Source organism: Otolemur garnettii, unplaced genomic scaffold (genome assembly GCF_000181295.1).
Source record: "Otolemur garnettii isolate 467f Iridium unplaced genomic scaffold, OtoGar3 scaffold00030, whole genome shotgun sequence".
NCBI lineage: Eukaryota > Metazoa > Chordata > Mammalia > Primates > Galagidae > Otolemur > Otolemur garnettii.
Window position 1 is genome coordinate 9,529,872 of NW_003852425.1, and position 21,468 is coordinate 9,551,339.

Below are 21,468 nucleotides of genomic sequence, written 5' to 3' on the forward strand. Positions count from 1 at the left end.
ACCCTGCCCAGAAAGGTGCCTCCAATCCCAGATGTGAAACTCACCACCACTCATGTGCCACCTGCTCCATAAAACTCCCTTTTCTAACTAGAACTGGGCTGAAGAAGCGATTCATTCATGAAGCAACAAACCACAGGCCCTCATTACTCTACCCCACCCCTGTTGTTTTAATAAGTGTTTTCAAGTATCTGTTCACAAAATTGAATTGAGAACCACTCTGGAACATCATGCACATGATAACATTATCTTTTATTAGCGATCTTATATTACATAATCCCAAAAAGATATAAAATCTTCCAAGAGAAAATATCAAAACCTGTTGATTCCCAGGTGAGCAAAATGATCAAAATGAAAACATGTTTTATTTCAGATAAAGGAATGTGAAAACATTTCGGCACAAATACAACAAAGAAATGGGGAAACCATTACAACGTTTTGTAACACATGTTACAGCATTTTATTTTAATCAGTATTTGTAGAAAACAAGAATGTGAAGTTCTCCAACACTTCAGTTATAACCCCAAATGACGACGAGGGAGAAGGGGGGAGAGAGAGACACGCGTCCCTGCACTGCTGGGTCACCTGGCCTCTGGGATGATAAACATCACAAAGCCTAACCAAATGAAGATGCTGCCAAGATCTCAGCTGAAGTGTACAGCTTTAGTGGATGCCAGAGACACTAAATTATTTTTCAGTTCTTGACCACAACCTAAAGCATCTTCTCTTCATTTCCCTGATGGTTATTATAAAAATAACTTTAAAGAGCAGAAACTTGCTGGTTAAAGAGAAATTCCACTTTACCTGTGAAGGTCTGGTGGCAACATACACTGACTCAAACCCCGACTGACACGGGACAGATATACCTCAAACAACCAGAAGTGGAAAAACCACTGTTATTGCATCAAGATTTTTTTATTTCATCTGATCAGAATGTCCAGAATGAGTAAGCACACCCACTTAACCACAGAACACAGTGAACTCCCCGAGGAAGGCTTTACACTTAAGATGCAATGAAAATACTGACCTTACTCCTGGGATTTGCTTCTGGCAACACTAACATCTGGAGATGTCCACAAAAAGGAAGTATTTTCTCCTTTTCTAGTTATTTCCAAAAAATGAGGAAGGACGCTTACAGTACATGTTTATTGCATGAATTCACCCCCTTGTAATATCTCTCCCAACAATGGTATTATTTCCTTATTAGTAAAGGCAAAGGAGTTGATGGATTTACACATAGTAATTTTAGGAGCTGCATCTTGAGTGAAAATCCAGACGATAATCTATGAAGTAGAAATTGGATTTTAATTTCTCTATAAAGATGTTGAATGACAAGCGGTAAAATGGAAATTTAAAGTCATATAATACTAAACCCATTAACACAAAGAGAGTTTTCTAAACTGTACCTGCTCAGACTCCTTTCCCTACTGAAACTGGACAGTCTAAATGCTGCTGTTATTATAATGTTGAGGAAACAGTGATTCCCAATAAGCTTTATAGAAAGCGTTACGAATAGCACATGAGCTTAGAACTTCACTCTGAGGTCAGCACACACAAAAGCTTGGAATTAACAAACATTCTTTAATATGATGAATCATGATGAGCTACATAGAAGTGGGTTTCAAAATAGGTTCACCTTTTAAAGCCTTTTCTCTCTAACACAGGTAAGTACTGTGAAATGGAGACAGTATCTGGATTTTGCTTGTTACACAGTCTTTGCTTCAAGTTGCAGTTTCCTTGGCAGCAGCATATTTTGATTAACAATATTTTTCTTCCTTGTTTTGTTTTCTGACATCTCAGTACATTCAAATAGTCAAAATGTTTAGAGTAACATTACCACAAATTTAATGAAACAGATCAGAATGTGGCCAGCATTGTCAGGCAAAAATTATACCATTTACGTATCATAGAAAATACCCACCCTGGCCCCGTTCCCAAACGCCCCCCTTCCCCCAGACAGTAAGATGGACACCAAAAGATTTAACAAGACTTATAAAAAAATAAGGCACATTTATTTTGATATGGTAATTTTTAAATAGAAAACCCCATCTCAGAACACCTGTATTCAAATGAGCTGTGTAAAAAGATACCTTGTGATGCCTAAAATAGGTTTATGGTACCTATGGAATTACTTCTATTTTAGTGACAATGGAATAAATTGCACCTATCCCACATTGTCAAGTAATGAAAATATGCATCTTTATCTACTGTTGAATGATTCAAAATCAGGTATTTCTGGAAATACTTACGAAGGCTGAGAAGTGGAGGAAGAGATGAAGAGGTTCACAGAAAAAGATGTGAAAACCAACTACGTTTACTATGCATAAGGGTTGATGGATTGCACGTTTCCACTTATTTCAACACAGTATTTGTCTAACTTGTAGGAATGAGGGCAACTATTTTGGCCATTAGCTATTATTACCCACCAGTATTTAATTTCATTTCGGTCAAATGGGTATTTCTGTCAAACTGACAAAGGATTAGCCACACAAATATCTTACAACCTCCAACACAGATAATTAGTTAGCATTTAACCTGAGATACAATCTGTTGAGAGGCTGTCTTTAAATATTTCTTCATTTGTTGCACCAATCCTTGATGATTGTGGTTCATGGGAGGAACATTAAAAAAAAAAAAAAAGAAAGAATAAAAGAAAAGAAAAGAAAACCTGGTTGGTAGCATGGCTTGGTTCTTCTTCCTCTTTACTGTACTGGTTTAAAAAAAAGAAAAAAATCACAGAATTTATGTTCTCACAGTAGCCAGAAGCTAAAATAATGTGCTTCTTTATTGCACGTCAAACCAAGAAACGTATAAAAGCCAATGATCCCAATCCCAGTGTGACAGTCAGTTTCACCTCAATCGGACGCGGAATGTACTGATTTCCATTGGACTCAAGTTGATCTCACTTATATTCTGGGCGTCTGGAGATGAATGCATCAAGGATAATGATGAAAGTGTGAGACTTTCAATGGTAAACTTGTTAAAAAGTTTCTGTACCAACATCTAAAAATATAATGATAAAAAAAAATGCCTATTTAGATCGACTTTGAAGAAAGATTAGTAACACATCTGAAAGAATACAACAGTATGCTGAAGTTTCCTATTATGGAAAAATAAGGAAGGAATCAAATACGCCAAGTACATGCTTGAACACACAGACGATCCTCGGGGGGAAACAGGAAGCTCTGACAGTCCTGGGCAACCTGTGCTGCTCCTTTCTGTGTTGTTTGGGGATTTTATCATGCACAGGGGCCACTTTCTCAGTAAAAGATATGACATCTACAGGTCAGCTCTGAAAACATCCTCACGCTCTCTCCGTCATAGCAATCCATGACAATGATGGTTTGCAACCGTCTCTTTGTGTTCTGACAGAGCTGAGTACAGGACATGGGCTCATTACAAGGAAGGCTCATCATGTCGCCTCTACAGGGTGGAAACGTCACTTGGAAAATAACTCCTTCATCCCTGCCATGTTGTCTAATATGTCCTTATAATCACACCACCTTAAGACTAATGCCTCAGAAGAGATCAAAAACAGGCAGCCAGCAAGAAGTGTTCAGACTGAGAGTCTGTTTGGCCTGCCCATTGTTGACTCATAAGCAAATCTGGATTACTCAGAAGACTGGACTTACATTTATTTCCCAAAGGAAAACAACTGCTTGGAGCTAGGTTCAGCCACATTTGGGCTACATTCGATTATCCCACTGACCCATCTCTTCGTGTCCTTGGTGCCACCCCCATAAGCTTCAGTCACTGAAAACTCGCCTTGCCCCTGCTGGATCTGGGTTTACCATTGCTGAGCTAAGATGCTACGTGAACATGTGCAGTCTGGGGAGAAGGAATGGGGGAGTGAATGCAGAGAAGAGGCCCTGTAGCTCGGCAATGACAAGCATGGCCTTTCAGTGGGCACAGGCTCTGGCTACACGTTTTGATGCTGACCAGGAAAGGACACCGAGGTTGAGAAAATGCTTTCTTAAAATGGGAGGTTCATGCTGACTTGCAGACTGGCAGGAATGAATCAGTAAAGAGGCAATAAAATAGGATCTTACTGACAGGCTGTAGGAGACTGAGCACCAGACTTATAGGAGTGGCCACTGGTTCTTGAGGGAGGCTCTGGGAGCGGGACAATCTCCTGCTGGCATGCAGATGTTCTGCAACCCAGAGACAAGCCCTCAAGCAACTGCTTTAATGAGCTAAGATAGGGCCCTCCTTAGCAAGCAGGTGTTGGACCTTGAACAACTGTGGGAGTCGAGCCCAGGGGAAAGAGCACGTAGTGACTATTAAGCACGTGATCCTAGTACGTGGGCCCCCCACACCTGTTGTTTAATGCTTCAATAAAAGGCCATGGCAGAGGTTACTCGGGGCTTCCCTGCACCTATGGGAAGTCCACCTCTTGCAAGCATCGTACTTCTAATCTGTGTCCCAGCTATTTCTTTTGTGCTGTGACGGGGTTCCATAGCAGGCGCTGACAAAGGTTTCATAGAGGCACCGACACCAGGGTTTATGAAAAGCGAGGGTTTCAAAGTACACTAACTAAATATGCAAAATAACCTTTACTCTTACCTTTCCCTGAGTAGTAGGACAAAGTAGTCCCGTATCTTTGCTAGAGAATCTGCAGTCAAACCCTTTCCTATGGAGGATCAAAGCTGCCTCATTGGAATATCCACCGCCCACCTGTAAATGAGCAGAATGCCGATGTTAAAACAAATATGTACAGTATTTCACACACCACTGTCCTGATGGCAACATCCAAAAGCACATTTATTCAGCAATGAAGCCAGGCAAATTCATTTCCCGTCTGGTCCATGCTCTCTGCTGTACACCCCACCCACCTGCACTGAGCCAGGGGAGGTGATACCACAAGGTTACTTGTTAGGCAACTTCCTGCCTCAGTTTCCCGCAGTCTCTGAGGAATTAGGTTTCCTCTGTCTGTTATGTACTGTGTCATCCAAGTTTCTTCCAAAAAGGATTTTATTTTTTTTTTAATATACACATCAGTTAGATAAAGTACACCTGAATTTTAGTCCTGATCTGGTCACTGAATGATATTCCATCTACCTCAAAACTAAAACATGCTTCCTTGTTGAATACTAACTTTTTGCTAATTGCATAAACATTCTCAATCTTTAATATACTGTGTGAGCATTTTTTATCAAAAGAATTTAAACCAAATAAGTTATACTTTTCACTGAAGCCACGTGTATTAGCTCAATGTATCACTGGAATGCACATTACTGGCTGGCGCCTATAGCTCACCCAGTGAATAGGGTACCAACCACCTACACTAAGGCTGGTGGGTTCGAGCCCAGCAGAGGCCTGCTGAAACAATGACAACTGCAACCTAAATAAATAAATAAATAAATAGCCAGGTGTTGTGACAGGCGCCTGTCGTCCTAGCTTCTTGGGAGACTGAAGCAAGAGAATTGCTTAAGCCCAAGAGTTGAAGGTTGCTGTGAGCTGTGACGCCATGGCACTCTACCAAGGGAGACATAGAGACTCTGTCTCAAAAAACAAAAATAAATAAAAACTAAAGGCACACTACAGGCACCATTGTTTATGGGCAGGCAAAAAGAAAAATACTAAACATAATTAAGTCAGCTGGGGGAATAAGTATATGTTTTCTTGTGATAAAATTTCTCACATCCATTTAAATAACAATGTCAAAAATGTTGAACCGTTCAAGTGTTTGAGTATTTTTTTTTTTTTTTGAGACGGAGCCTCAAGCTATCCCCCTGGGTAGAGTGCCATGGCATCACACTCACAGCAACCTCCAACTCATGGGCTCAAGCGAGTCTCCTGCCTCAGCCTCCCAAGTAGCTGGGACCACAGGCGCCCGCCACAACACCCGGCTATTTTTTGGTTGCAGCCGTCATTGTTGTTTGGCGGGTCCGGGCTGGGGATTCGAACCCGCCACCTCAGGTGTATGTGGCTGGCGCCTTAGCCGCTTGAGCCACAGGCGCCGAGCCGTGTTTGAGTATTTTAAATTACAATTACCTTAATACATTTTATGTTTCCTAAAGTGGGAAGGCATTTATAATAATAAGCAAGATGAATTAAAGATCCTTAGAAAAATTATGAAATTTATATAACGTGCTGCTCAGCACTGACGTGGTGATAAAAATGGCCCCGTCCTCCCTTCCCAGGCCACAGAGATGAACCTGCCATGCTCCTGATCATTCTCGCTAGGGGATGAGAACTGTTAACGTGCTATGAAGACACCTCTTCTGAATAGCTGCCAGCATTTCCACCACTAATTTGATTTTAATGTGCCTGAACAGTTTAAAGCTGTCCTCACTTCAGAGTCTTGGCTGGAGTAACCTATGTTATGATGTTTCACACTGGTATTCTGCAGTGGTACTGCTAAGATTTTGTTTGAAGGCAAAGAAAAAAGTCATTTAAGGAAGTTATAGGACCGTAAGATACACATAGGAGGTTTAAGTCATATAAAAATGTAAAATGAAATTTTAATACATTTCACACACCCCCATATAGCATGAAGCATAGCACATAAAAAAATCCTTCACGTATTATATATACGTAAGAGCTCTGAAAGCCCAGCAAAGAGAATTCTTATCATATGCTAATTGTGAAACCTTGGGATAGTCATTTATTCTTCCTAAGTTTCCATGTCTGTAACATGGAGCTTGTCTGCTTCCTCCATGGAATCATCGTGTGGACAAGTCTGTTGAAAATACTATATGAGCTCGCCTCCCACGGCCGCGCGGGGCGGGGTGAGCTCGCCTCCCACGGCCGCGCGGGGCGGGGTGAGCTCGCCTCCCACGGCCACGCGGGGCAGGGTGAGCTCGCCTCCCACAGCTGTGCAGGGCATACAGAGGCGGGTGCTCAGAGCCTGGGCGAGGACTCAGCTCAAGCTCTGGATTCCTGCTCTGCAACTTTCTAGCTCCAAATTTCAGCAAAATCAAATTTTCCTTTACTATAAAATGCTGATGCAATGAAGTAGCAGGACAAGGATGTGGCACACTGTCTGGCACACAGGAAGCCCTCAGTATGTCAGCTTTATTATTTCTACCAATGTAATCCGTCAAATAAATATTGGAGATTATTTTCATAACAGTACATGTTAAACAATCTTCTCATTTAATTTCTTATTTATAAGTATCCTTAACTGACATTAAAACTTTGTAGTTAAACAATTAGGGAATCCCCAAATTATATGTCTATAGTTGTATGTCAAAATCATAACACAATCCCTAACAAGACTCACAGATTAGATGGCTTCTTAATTAGATATTTTTTAAAAGCGTATGTCAATATTAACCTATAATTTTTGGCCATTTGAACTCATTGGTCCATCCTTAAAAAGCACTTGATAGCCGGCATTGCTAACGTTCTCCCAACACATTTGCTCTTGGAATAATGAATTCGTGAAGCTTTTAGCAACTGAAGACGACCAAAATTCTGGGAAGGAAAACAGCTTGAGAATTCTACCTTTGAATTCTACGAGACATTTATACCAACAATACAAAAGTAGAGAGGAGAAAAAAAAATCACAAAGTACCTTTCACTGATAAAAAAAGTTATACTTTCTCCCTGAACTCAAACTACATTACTTTTGTAAGGACCAAATGAAATAGCAATCGTCTTGTCCAAGTTTTAAAAAATCCAATATTCATGAAAGTATCAGTTTTCCAGCAAGAATACCTGAGGCAAAGAAGTTTTTCAGTTTCAAAGTCTGTCTAGACATTTTATTTCCAAGAAAACTGTTTTTCTGAGTAGACAAACTGTGGATTCAGCTTGAATATGCATGCAGGCAAACAGACACCTTCCGGCTGTCACACTGCAGGCTCCAGGAGAGTGATGGCTTTCGTTAATGCTGTGGTAATATCTGGACCCCATGGGAAAAGGAGGAGGGCGTAGGGGAGAAGATTTATAATGTGTGAAACTGGCCCCAGCTCTGTGTGAGGTAACTGTCTCTGCCAAATGAGTGAGATCCCATTTGAGTCTGGATCACTGAAGTAAGACAGGGGTGTTCAAAAGCCACACGGGGAAGACCCACTGCAAAACTGAGGCCAGGAGTTAAAACCAGCATCCAGCTCGCGGACGCAGCTGGGCCTGTGAGGCTTTTCCAGCATCTCAGTGGAGCTGGGGAGGATGATTTTGGTTTGCAGGACAAACCATGAAAATGAAGCTGGCATAGAGAAAGCGGGGGCGGAGGGAAGTTTGGTTGCACAGCAAACCATTTATGTGACTTCGAGTAAATAACTTTCGTTATCTCTGTAACTTCAGTAAACTAGGTTATACTTGAGAAGACTCCTCAGTGAACCGCAGCCCAACCACAGTGACAGCCGTAGTTGCTAAGCACGTACTGAGTGCTTGCTGTGTGCCCCATCCTGTGCAGGATGCTTTTCACTCATTAACTGGTTTTCTCTCACAACAACCTTGGAGAGAGTTGCGAGGTTACAAGTTTCCATTAATATATGTAAATGTACAGGTGAATCCCTACCACAGTCCCTCTCTTATGCGCAAAGATCAATTATTGGTAGTGACTCTGCAATGATCTTTCCCCTCCTGTGGTTAGTGTAGCTTTCCATGGATGTTGCATTATTACTCAGTAAATAGGAAAAAAATAGCGTACCCCCCAACCCTGTCGGCACCACCCCATCTTTCCTGTGCCCACGCAAGGGGCAATACAAGGCTCTAAGAAGCACTGCGGAGTCAGATGTGCTTACTGCGCCTCCACGCCCAAGCTGCGCTCCTAGGAAGTTACCAGCTGTCAGGGTCAGTTAATCTCCTCCTCCGTGGGATGGAGTAAAGACACAGTCCACCTTCTAAGCGTGAGAGCTTTAAACAAGGTTCACATAAAGCACTTGGCATAGTGCCTGGCATATGGACAGTTTCAGGTATACTATTTGTTAAAAATTTAATGAGTTATTAATAAGGTATATCGGGACTTTAAGTCAAAGTGACATCAAGATTCACTCTGGCAATAATTTTAACCTTTCTCGTTTGTAAAAACAGGCGGCATTTTTACTTCATTATTAGTAACAATCACAACTGCTCATGACCTAACCGTCACAGTTGGGAACCTTTACTGGTCACGTACCCACAGGGCTCACTGTGTGCCAGACACCGTCCTATGGACATCACACACACTCTCTACAGTCCTCACAACATCTCTTAAGGTGGGTGCCATAATCATCCATGGTACTAACGAGGAAATTAGGACTTGGAACTAAGTGATCTGCTTACAGTGGAAAAGAGGCAATCTGACTCCCAAGTCTGAGCTTTTAATAACTCCCTTCTCCTGCCTTTGTCTAGCTATGAATTGGTGTTTGCAGATAACTAGCTAGGAGAGGGGTGATAGGATTATTTTTGGTGTAACATAAGAAAATGCAGGACCAGGCATGTCCAACCCCTGGCCAGTGGGCTGCATGAGAATTTTGTGAGCATTTTTTTTGCTCATCTGTGATGTTGGATATCACTAAAATTATGCCTGGCCCTATGTGTTTGGTCATCAGCTTTTGTCACTATTTGTGTATCAAATGTGTGGCCCAAGACAACGATTTCTTCCAATGTGCACCGGAGAAGCCAAAAGGTTGGACACCTCTTTTAAATGCCTGGTGGGAAAATGCCAGTCCAATCAGATTCTCTGAAATGCCTGGCATTTATCTTAAGTGCATTCTGGCAGCTGGAATGGTTAGAAAATTGCACACTTCATTATAAGTCCTGAGACAGGAAATAACTGGTAGAAATTCATTTCCCAACACATTCATTAAAATGTCCAATAATACCTGTCTTGTTTTGATCAACAACATGACAGAAAGAAAGGCAAGGTGAAGGTTCTTCTTGGACACCCACAACAAAGGACATTTTTTTCCCCTACAATTTTCACCTTTCCAGAAGCTTGGGAGATCAATGAAGTACAAATCAATTCTTATAAGAAAGGCAAAATAAAGTAAAAACCTCAAACTGCCTTTTGTAAGAAGGGGTGGCATAAACAAGTGAGGAGAGAAAATCTTATTCCTTAAATGGTGCTGATGTTGAAATGATTGGCTGTTTACAAGAAACAGTTACACATAAATCAAAATAAACCTCCTAGAGAATAAAGAGTTAAATGTGTTGCACGTATGTAAATTAAATCAAAATGTCTGAACATACAAGCAGTGGAAGTATCTGGAAAAAAAAGAGAAAGCTGAATTATCAATACATCTCACTTTTCCAAGTATCAAGGCAGAGCGGCTCCACACAGCCCAGCTGCAGGGCTTAACCAAGGTTCCTCTTTATACCTTCAGCCCAGGCTGACCCTGCAGCCCCGGCTTCAGCACCCCAACTCACAGTGGCAGCTCCTGAGAGATTCTCCCAGAATCCTCTATCCCCAGATTCTCCTTTCCCTAAATAGTTACCCTTTCCAATCTCCTGGCTTTCCATCTGCTTGAACAGTGTTTTCAAACTTGTATAGAAGCTTCTCTGTGATTTGTCAAGCCCTTGACAGCATGGGGGGGGGGGAGTGTTCAAGAGAAGAGGGCTGGAGGACAGGAATTTAACAGTCACGTTCCCAGACAGTGGCAGGCGGGAGCAGGGGAAGCAGCACGGATGCCGTGAGGCAGGGCTCCAGGGATGTTCGTTTCCCTCCTCATCCATATAGGGCATACAGTTATTCTCCAAGAGCTGACATCATGTAGAAAAGCAAGATATGTCTACACAAAAACCATAAACTCACCTACTCATATAGATTACTGAAAAATTAGATACCCAGGGACAGACTCAGTACCTTAAAAAGTCAATTGCTATCCTCTGAGGGGACACACAGCACTCCGCGAATCAGAAGACCTAGCCATGGGTCCGATTCTGCAATCTACCTCTAGCTCATTTTATTTTCATGATTTATTCTCTAACCTTACTTTCCCAATTTAGGAAATGGAGATAATTCATCAATTTCATGAGAAGAGTTTTAAAAAATTACTAATTTCTTGGCTTTACTCCCTGGGCCTTGAGAATCAGAATTTCAGAGATGGAGAAATTTATAAAATCTTCTTTGCATGATGGGACACAGTGAATCTGACCACTGGTAGTTGGGATCACTGCTGAACCACCACAGGGGGCTACTACACCACCAGCCCACCCCTCACCCCCTCACAGCTCCCGAGCCCATAACTCCTTCTTCCACGAGGAGGCAGGGACACTAGCTGAGGTTCAGAGTCAAGGAAACTTCAGACAGTGGCCTGGGGAGGAGGTTAGGCAGGAAGACACATGTGCCTCTGTCATGCCAAGGCGGACCTCAGACACATGTCCCACGAAAATACTGTGGTGGTTAGGAAAGTGCCTACTCAGAAATGGGCACTGTGGACTCTGCCCTTGCTTGGAACCCAGTCTCAATGTTGACATTTTCAAAGGGAAAAATGAGTCGCAACTCCCAATGAACAACCCACTGTTACACAGTGGGAGCTGCCAGAACATAAAAACAGGAACATTAGCTAAAGTGCTTACATCTGGTTTCTGGATTTATTCACTGAGTCATTTCTGTCTTTCTTTTAGTATAGCCAAGGAATTACAGTGGACACCTTTTAAGTAACATTTTTCTTTGAATCAATACCCACATCAGCTCACTTAAACATTACCTTCTATTATCAGAGGTTAGGAGATCGAGTGGAATTCTGTAATGAAGTGGTGTTGTATGAACCAATGGGTTCCCCTGGATCACCAGAGAGCTTTTATATAAATATGTACTGAGAGTCACAGGCTAACGGGGAACGGACACCAACTGACACCGATCCTGCCAATCAGCCCTGAGCCTGCTGCTCGGCTGGTAATGCTGCACGGCAGGCACTGATGGGCACCAACATTTCAGTCTCCTCCTTCCCAGTCAAATCTCTACATTACCCCGGTCTGAGTCAGCGTCAGCAGTATCACCACGGCATGCATACCAAGAGCTTCCCCTTATAAAAGACTTCCAACATTATCTTACCTCTTTTTTGCAAAAGATTGATATACCCATGCATGATACCAGCCCCATTTTATAAAGGGCAGCTGGACCAGCCATCGCTCGGCCTGCAGGGTGTGACAGTGGCCCACCTGTCCAAAGGTCACAAGAGCACCAGGGAGCCAGGTGGCGCTACTGAGTGGAGGCCACACTGCAGAGGCCTGAATGCTCCAGGTCTGAGCCAATTTGGTAGACAATGGGAATTTCAATCAGAGAAGAGATTATATTTGTATTATAGGAAGACTGCCAATAGCAGGATATAAGGAAGTAAGTTACCACTAAAAAGAGGTGACATGAAAAACAAATGCCAGCCTTGGGTTACAGAAGGTAAAACCCTACACTTTCTGTCTCTAGTCAGCTCTTGCTTCGAGGAAATAATCACATGTCAACTTATGGGGCAGAAGCCGTCTAGAAGTGAGGCAAAGGGATGGACGATGGCCCCCCGAAGTTCGTGAGTTTTTCAGGTGGCTCACGTCCTCTATCACCTATGCCAGTCTTTGGAGCCCTCTGCTCTATCCTTTCATTCCCTTTTAATTCGTGATACCCCAGGGAGGCTATCTTTCCCTAGTGTGCTCATCCTATGAGCCAGAAAGTAAACCCACACAAGGCCAGACAGAATCCCAGAGAAAACGTCTACATAACTCACACATTGGACAAATAGTTTCTGCGATCCTACTGTGTGCAGGCACTGTTCTCAGCAGGGGGATGCAGCAGTGAATGAAGGGAACGGCCCGCGCTGAGGTGGGGGAGCAGCATTCTGACCACATCTCCTGCCTGTGTACTAGTTCTCTGCCTGGAGTACTCCCCAATCACCCTAATCAGACTTGTGCGGTCTCCTCCGTGTCCCCCTTCCCCCTTTCCTTCTTCTCCTAACATTTACCATCATCTAACACCTACTGCTCTTGCTCTTTCCTCCTGAGTTCTTCTTCTCCTCCCATTAGAATCCAAGCTCCACAAGGGCAGGGGCTTTATCTATTTTGTTCAAGATGGTACTCTCATGCCTGCGGCAGTAACAGGCACACAGTGGGTATGGGATAAATCCTGCAAGTTCATTCACTTGATAAAAAGAAAAGGACACCCTCCCCCACTAGCCTCCCCCAAACCCGTTTCAATACATAGAGATGAAGACGCAAGCCTCTAGTGTTCCTTATCACAAGCACAGCCGTTCTGTTTTGCATCTCTTACCTTTGAAGGAAACCAAGATATTTCTCTCTAAAATACTGATGATTGTTCAAGTGAAGAAGGTTATAACACAGGGGGACACTCTGGCCCTCCCTCTGCTTGCTAAATGGCAGGACAGCGATTCACAAAGACAAAAGGTCTCCCTCCCCTCCGCCTTTCCCTGCCTAAAGACAGGCGCCTTCACTAGGCTGCTGACCAGCTCAGGACAGCAAGCTGGACAGTGGGGCAGCGGCAGACTTCACTCTTCCCATCAATTTACTTTCCCAGGTTCTCCCACCTTTTGGAACCCTGAAGATCCACTCTATCTCTAGAGGATTTATGGCTTTTTGTTAAAATATTATTTAAGGATGGCCCCTATGTTACTTTCTTGAGAGAGAAATACTTTTGAAGTATTTGATGGGTATTGCAGGTTCGTCAACTACTGTTGGCTTTTCTCTTGTTAATCTGACTTTTGTTTTCAGGAGTGTCTCAACTAAGAACTTATAAGGGAAAGAAATGAATCTGCATTTTTCTTTTCTACATCTTGGACACCAAATTTGTAAACCCCCAAATATGCAAATGGTAGGCATTTGTTCTTCCTTTACTTTGTTTATTTTAGTTCTTTGTTCTTAAAATATTCCTCTTCTCTCTCGATGTCTTTAAACACGAGCATCTCTTTCTTTTCACATTCAGGCCTTTTACTGGGATATTCCCCATAGACTCCACACCCACTTACTATTTCCAGAAAAATGTCAGAACAGTTCTATAACACATAAGACTGATGGCTAATCCGTACACTTTTCGTTTTCTATGATTTTAAAAATGAGTACAGAGGTAAACTAAAGTCCAACTGAATAAAATTTCATCCCTCATAAAATCTTCCCATACTTTCCTCCAATATTTCTTCTAAAAAGTTGGTTTCCTAATTAATAGGAAAGTTTCATTTGAAGTGATTTTCAAGAAGATACGAAAGTACAAAGCCTCTGACACAAAAGTAATTAAAGGCTATGCTTTCTAGTTCTTTAACTCCTGAGAAACACTGCCTAACAAGAAAGTTAATGGGAAAGGTTAGTAGAGCTGATCTTAAGGCCTGGTTCGCCCACCTACTAGTTACGTTGATGTTGCCTGACCTGGTCACCACAGAGAACTTTTTCTAGAATCCAATAAATGAGTATCTGGATCAGCCCTAAACTATAGTGATAGTCAAATAAAAGGCATAAAGCCGTTGGCTAAAGGTGAAGCTCTCTCAGTTACTCCTCGAAGTGTAGTAAAACATGAAGCTTTTCTCTTTACCCCTCTACTCATCCCCTTCAACCAAGTGGAATTATGAACAGTAGTTTCTTATTGATACATCTGGAGATATACCTTCGACTGTAACGTTCTCAGATTAACCAGATGAATGTCACAAGGCAAAGAAGACAGTAACGGAGAGAATTCACCCAGCAGCTTAAGGGTGGGTGAGAACTTCTTCGTCATGGGAAAGACTGGGTGGTTCATGAAAGAAGAAGTGATGTGGCTGAGGAGAGAAGGAAAACTGACGGGACGCTTTTCTTCTTCCTACAAACAGAAAATAAAAATGATTAAAAGCTCTCCATTTGCAGCTTTCATCACAGTAACTGAATGAATTATCTAGGAGGGTGTAAACAAAAAATACATGAATACTTTGATTTTATTGTATTTTATACACAGTCTTAGAAGATACACAAGAGACTATCAGACTCAGTTGTAAACAATCCGAGACAACGAACTGGCCCATTTAACTCATATGCTTAAAGTATCTCTTCCTTTAATTTTAAAAATACTGAACACATCTCCTTACAAACATTTTAGGACAAGGCATAACTTTTTATGGAAACTCTTGACCTACCATGAAACTCTAAGTAGAGGGAGTGAGCTTGTTCATGTATCTTTTACATTATTAAATGTTATCTCCTTTCTCCCTCAGATTTCATCTATCCTATTCTCATGATTTCATTTATATACTAACAGGACTACAAAGGCATGTATTGATTCAAAGCTATAATCCATAAATGTTGACAAATGAAGGGAGCTTAATGTTACCCAATGATAGGATTTAAAGGAAACAAAGCTCTCAAAATAAATCCAATTTTTAAATATAAATAACTTAGATGGTATAGCGAGATCATTTGATTATTTTCTTTAAACATGGTAAATCATTACCGACCGCTTCATTAAAAAATCAACAAAAGTTGGGGATATACACACATTAATAATACTTTAATAATAACATTAAATAATCTACCAAGGTTGGGAATATACACTTGCAAGACGATGCCAAAAATTAATTAAATCTACAACTAAGCAGGACTTTGCCCAGTAATGCCGAGGGAGTAAAAACAGACACAAGGAGGAACTGAAGAAGAGAAAATAATTTATGGAGAAAGGTCCTTTGATCACCAGCTACATTTGAAGCAAATTTAATTTTGTATCTTATTTTTTAAAATGCCTATTTCATTGATATCTTCCGATTTTGCATCCTTTCTGTAATACAGGACTCAAGTAATAGGCTTTCACACTTATCTGTTGAAAAGATAGGATTTGTAGAGATATGGAGCTTAAAATTCAGAATGTCAGATTAGCATTGCACAGAAGGGTGCTTGCAAAAAGTGACTAGCATCGTGCCAGCAGCTAACATTAGATGTCATTACGATTCAGACCATGGAGAGAGAAAAAAAAATTTTTTTAAAGGCTGCAGAGGGACATTGCAATATTGCAATATTAAGATACTGACAAAAAATATTAGGTCTGAAAGAATTATTAAAAAAAAAGTATCCATTCTATTTTTTTTAAGAAAGATTAAATAAAGTGTATAAAATAATAATTCTCCAACAATACTGAAATTTAAAGCAGCCTGTAGAATAACATGAATAAAGAGGGAACATTTTCAACAAGGTGCTTTAAATGTACTCCACGATCAAAGGACTTCATAATCTAGGTCAGGATTGCTGACAAAATCACTTTTGAGTAACAGAAGATAAAAGATTCCAACAGAAAACACCTGCCTTATCAGATTCAGGAGGCATTAAGTCCACTCTAGATCAAGAAACATTCAGAAAGGCCCTGGCTTTGCTCTGCCCTCTGGGAGGAATTCCTGGACACTTGGGGAAGAGACAGGACACTTCTCATCTACACCTTAGAGGCACTAATGTGCCTCAACACCAATCCCCCAAACCCAATCAGTCCTCCTGACCCTTCCCTAAATTAAACATACAACCCAATGACTTGGGGAACATTTAAAAACCATAGATTCTTGGGTCCTATCCCAAATCTTCAGAATCAAAATCTCCAGAGGTGTAGGCTCTGGGACTGTGAAGCTTAAAAGCCTTCCGAGTGAATCTGAGGGAGTCAGCCACGTCCCACGCTGTGAACCTGTGCTGGGACCTGCCCTGCCAGACATCCTCCCAACCTTCTGCAACAAACAGGGCACTCCTTGGAACCAAAAGATAAGCCTCACCTTTTAATTACTTTTAGATTAAAAAAAAAAAAAGACTTAGACTCAAAGGCATTTTGATGAAAGTCTAGTAAAAGGAAACAATGTCATGAATGTAAGTACTTGGAGAATTAAAAAACTGTGGTTTACTGTCCTTAGTAAGATAAGAAAGAGAAGTTTATAGAAGAGTTGTGGTTCAGTGCCCCAAGGAGCATCAGGAAAAAACAACACTGCTGGAGCGGGCTAGCCTGGGGAAGGGAAAGGCACAGTCAGGGTTCCACCACACATGCACTTTCTTACCATATCTGCAGCAACAGGGGCTCTATAAGATATTTAACTATTCAACTATCAAATTTTTAATTAACTTCCTAGAAAGAGGACCTTTTAACTGTAAGTCTTATAATAAACTCAAAAGTTTTCTACAGGAAATTTTGCGTGTTTGTTTAAGCTATAAATGAATTCCCTACCCTTGTATTAATTAATATACAACTATAAATATTGTTCAGTTCTTGTTAGTTGGAAGGCTTCAAACTGTGTAAGTCTGGCCTTCTTTCTGCAGGCTGACGTTATAGGGAGTGTCTAGCGTATTAGATCCAAGAGAGCTGTGCAAAGGTGAGATTCTCCTCATTTGTTCCCAGTCCTCATTCTATGAGTTGGAACTTCTTGCCAGGTTCCTTGGTGCCTTTAATCAACTTCACTTGAGTTATCTGATCCTTAAATATCAAAGGCTTCCACTTCACCTAAATCAAAACTTACTAAATTATGCAAGATACTGAGAGATTGTTTTTGAAGTCACCTTTGTTTATTCGATTTGACCTGACACATGGTGGGAACTTCATAAATGTTTATTGATGTAATCTATTCATTTAACAACCAAATGCAACATGAATAAATCAGAGAAAACTACCACAGAGAGGAAGAGTGGGGTAAAAGACAAAAAGGGAGAAGACAAAATTAAGAAAAATATATTGAAAAATAACATTTAGAGATAATTATCTTCTAGCCCAGAGTTAAAGACTGGTACTCTGGGGACCAAATTAGTATATGGACATGTTTTGGTTTGTCTATAGACTATGAAGTTTTTTTTTGTTTTTTTTTTAATCAGCCAATCTTTAGAAAAACAAAACAAAACATACACACACCAACACAAACCCATAAAAGTGCCCCCAAATAGTTTTCTTGGTTTTCTACCCAAGACAATGGAAACTGAGGTCAGATTGGGCAGGATTCCCATGCAGAACAAGGAGCTGGAACTGAGTTGTGGCGCCTAGTGGGACATGCGCCCTCAAGCCCACCACAGACACTCTGGCCACCTAAATTAAGCATTTGCCCTTAAATGTGGCTCACCTCCCTCATGCCATCACTTTCCTAAAATCCATAAGCATGTCAAGTTTTAATCTGATCTCTCTCAACTTCCTCTCCTGACGGGTAAATAATTGGTATCCAGAGGTCAAGTGACAAAATTTTGACCCTTGAACACTTCCAGGGCTTCTGCTGGCTCAGTGACTCTTTTGCTTAACCATCAGCAGGAAAAGGGGAGGAAGAAAGGGTCAGAGAAACAAATCTGAAGGTGGCTAACAACTGTCTTGGTCTTTTTTTCTATCACCATAGCAATATCACAGGTGGGACAATTTATAGAGAAAAGAGTAATTCAGCCTGCAGTCCTGGAGGCTGGGAAGTCCAGGGACACAGTACTGGCATCTGGTGCATTATCCCACAGCATTAAAACAAGAGAATGTGCAAGTGAGCTTTTATAACAAAGTCACTCCCATGGTAACTAATCCACTTGCACCATAAGGGCTCTGCTCTCATAACCCAATTGCCTCCCAAAGGCCCCACCTCTCAAGACTGCCACAGTGGCAACCAAGTTCCCAATGCAAGAACTTTTGGGGGCCACATTCAAACTGCAGCAATGCCAAAGAGACAATTCCTGTTTGCTGTTTCCATTAACCCCTGAGGATCATCAGCCTGGATGATGGTCAACCTTGCACAGCCACGGTCCTTCCCTGGGCATCTGCACAGCCTACGGTGCTCGCCATCCAAGTCCTTGTTCTCACTGACACTGTGCATAACAAACGTTCTGCGGACAGGACTCCCTTCCATTGTCAGCCCAGGATTATTTCCAGGAGGCCTTACTTCTGTTAGGCTCTGGGCTTCCCATGAAAACTCCTTCCTATTCAGGGATCATCTTCCTACTTCACTTTCTACCTTCATTATTTTAGACAATAGAGTCTGAGTTAAAATTAAAAACTTTCTAGAAGAATTTAGGTTACATTGTATTAGGATTTCTTAATCAAATGTATTTTTAATCAATTTTAGCAGAAATTAAAATGTATTTTCTCTTCTCTATTTCACTTTTTACTTATAAGAAGCTATTGATTTAAGTCACAAAATCTATAGTTGAGCAAAAGAAAAATTTAACCAACATAGGATTATAAAAACATTAGATGAAATTTAAATCAATTACTATCCAAGGAATTCTGAATGCAAAGAAACACATCATTTCACTGCTAAGGAGGAACTTTATAGATGTGACATGACATGAAAATTTTTATGGCCACAGTTAAAAGAAGTTTAGTAGATTAGTGTCAAGATAGAGAAAAAAATCATATAAAGCAGAGACATGTTCAGTAGGAGCAAAAGACAGCAGCTGCCAACACTCAGACGATGGTCTTCCCTACGTAGTTGTAGTCCGTGTAACTATCTTGCCAGTAATTGATTTAAACTGCGAGTCTCAAGAACTGGTATAAATCTTAACATCTAAAATGGATACTGATTCTTTTTTCTAAAAGATTCTAAATACTGGAAGAATCCTTTGTTTTAATTAGCTGTTGCCATTTTATTCAATCGACTAGTATTTTATTTTATTTTAAGATACAGTCTCATTCTGCTGCCTGGGCTACGGTCCTGTGTTATCAGCCTAGCTTAATGCAACCTCAAATTCCTAGGCTCAAGCCATCTTCCTGCCTCAGCCTTCTGAGTAGCTGGGACTATAGGTGCCCACCACAACGCCCAGCTAATTTGTCTATTTTTAGCAGAGATGGGGTGTTCCTTTGCTCAGGCTGGTCTCAAACTCCTGTACTCAAGTGATTGTTCCACCTCGGCCTCTCAGGGTGCTAGGATTACAGGCATGAGCCATCGTACCTCTGTTTTTGTTTTTAACAGAAAAAAACAGATGGTTCAGAAGTCAACAGAAAGGATCTTTGGGGCAAGGGCTAGCTATGAGGGGCAGGGAAGAAAGAATGGAAAAAAAGGGCTAAGTTTCAAGGACAAGTGGCAGGACTGGCCTAGATGAAGGAAGGCTGGTGTCTCCAATGTGCCAGGAGGTGGGGCAGATGTTTGGGATTAGGAACAGAGAGCTCTGTCTAATGGTTGTTCTCACGATAAAGTAGAAGTGAGGTCACTGGCAGAAAAGAGTAGGAACAAATAGAACAGTCAGTGTAAAAAGAAGAAAAATGGAGTAAAAAGAAAAAGGGTCAGGTCCGGGGGGCTTCTGAGGTGGGTGCTCACTACTTTATGGAAAACAATGCTGTCCCTTAAATAAGCGCATCCTCAGGTCATTCAGGTCCAGCTGGGCTTTTGGCAGACAGTTGAACACAGAGTGTTGGATTTTTACTTTGAGAAATGAAAATCAAGCATGAAAGACAGACAAGTAAATCCATTTTCAGTTGATAAATCTGAGACTGTAAGAAGTACGCTACGGTTTCAAGTAAATTCGACCACTAAATTTACTTCTTATGTCACTAAATTTTCTTCTTTAAGTTTTAGCTCATTGTTAAAATTCTTACTTCTTTCAAAATAATTTCAAGAAACCTCACCCAAACTGATTCCATGACATTAATTTTTTAATCTATATAATAAGTAATAAATAAATAAATAACCTAAATGCAAATCTTAATGGTACTTAAAAATGAAGTTCTCTTTCTGTGAGTGTGGGTTAACTCCACTATAAATAAATCTCAATATTGGAAATTATTTAGAAAAATTAAGAAATGGAAAGTCATAATTTCAAATTTGGGGTGACACAGAACAAACAGCATCAGAACACACTAGTTATTTTTTCCTACCATATTAACGGCACTTCTTCTTTCTAGTAGTATTCGAAATAGATTAGCTGTAATCTTGTTATCATGGCAACCTTGCCCAAGGCCACGATTATCATCTTGCATGAGTCTTCGATCCATGATAACTTCAATCTCACCTAACAAACAAACAAACAAGCAAAACTGACCAGGCTTATTTAATAAAGATATTCATTGAGGATCACTTAAGTAGAAGGTACCCACAATCTAGCTTTAAATTTTCCTTCTAATCAAGGAGATGGATGTATACAACCCACTAACCATGGGCTTTCTCTTGATATTGGCTCAAAGCAGCTAGTATAACCACATCAAATAGGATAACATTTCTGCTTTTCTTTATTAATGTTTAGCAACATCTGATAATAGAAAATTTTAAAATAAGACATGACAGATCAAAACTTATGAGACCTTTTCCAAAAAGCCCTGACAAATTAAATTCTTCAAAATTTTCAATGGCAGAATTTAGAATTTAAAAATGATGGTGAGATTTAACAGAAAGTGCTCCATGTATCTTTTTACTCCATGATAACATACACGGAGTGGTAAGATACACACAGATGGGTAGGATCTACAAAAGATCTGCAAATAAAACGTAGGTCACTTGCTACGTGGCAATTCTCTGAAGACACCCTAGAATATGGAGACGCCTTCCATGTGCTCCCTTCCTTCTCTGATACTGTGTTAGTGGCACCACCGTTGTCCCCTCTCTTCTGGCTTCAAAGGGGTCACGGCTGGTTCCTTCACTGCTGTGCAATAACTCCATCTTTCCTCCAGTTTTAAGTTACAAGCTGATGATTCGGTTATGAAATTAAAAAGTGAAGAAACTAAGGGGAGGG

The 21,468-nt window shown here is 40.9% G+C and overlaps 1 protein-coding gene across 2 annotated transcripts in view; it reads right to left on the reverse strand.

Annotated features, from left to right (window-relative positions):
• Positions 1-225: 225 nt before the first annotated feature.
• The window catches only part of MAN2A1 (mannosidase alpha class 2A member 1), a 186,160-nt gene continuing 164,917 nt past the window's right edge, over positions 226-21,468 (reverse strand). For both annotated transcript variants that reach the window (XM_003788924.3, XM_023512720.1), the window contains 4 exons: positions 20,618-20,751; positions 14,465-14,656; positions 4,561-4,671; positions 226-3,000 (listed from right to left, as the gene is read on the reverse strand). In XM_003788924.3, the coding sequence (XP_003788972.1) occupies positions 2,848-3,000; positions 4,561-4,671; positions 14,465-14,656; positions 20,618-20,751 (590 nt within the window). In that variant the 3' untranslated portion in view covers positions 226-2,847. The remainder of the gene's footprint in view (positions 3,001-4,560; positions 4,672-14,464; positions 14,657-20,617; positions 20,752-21,468) is intronic.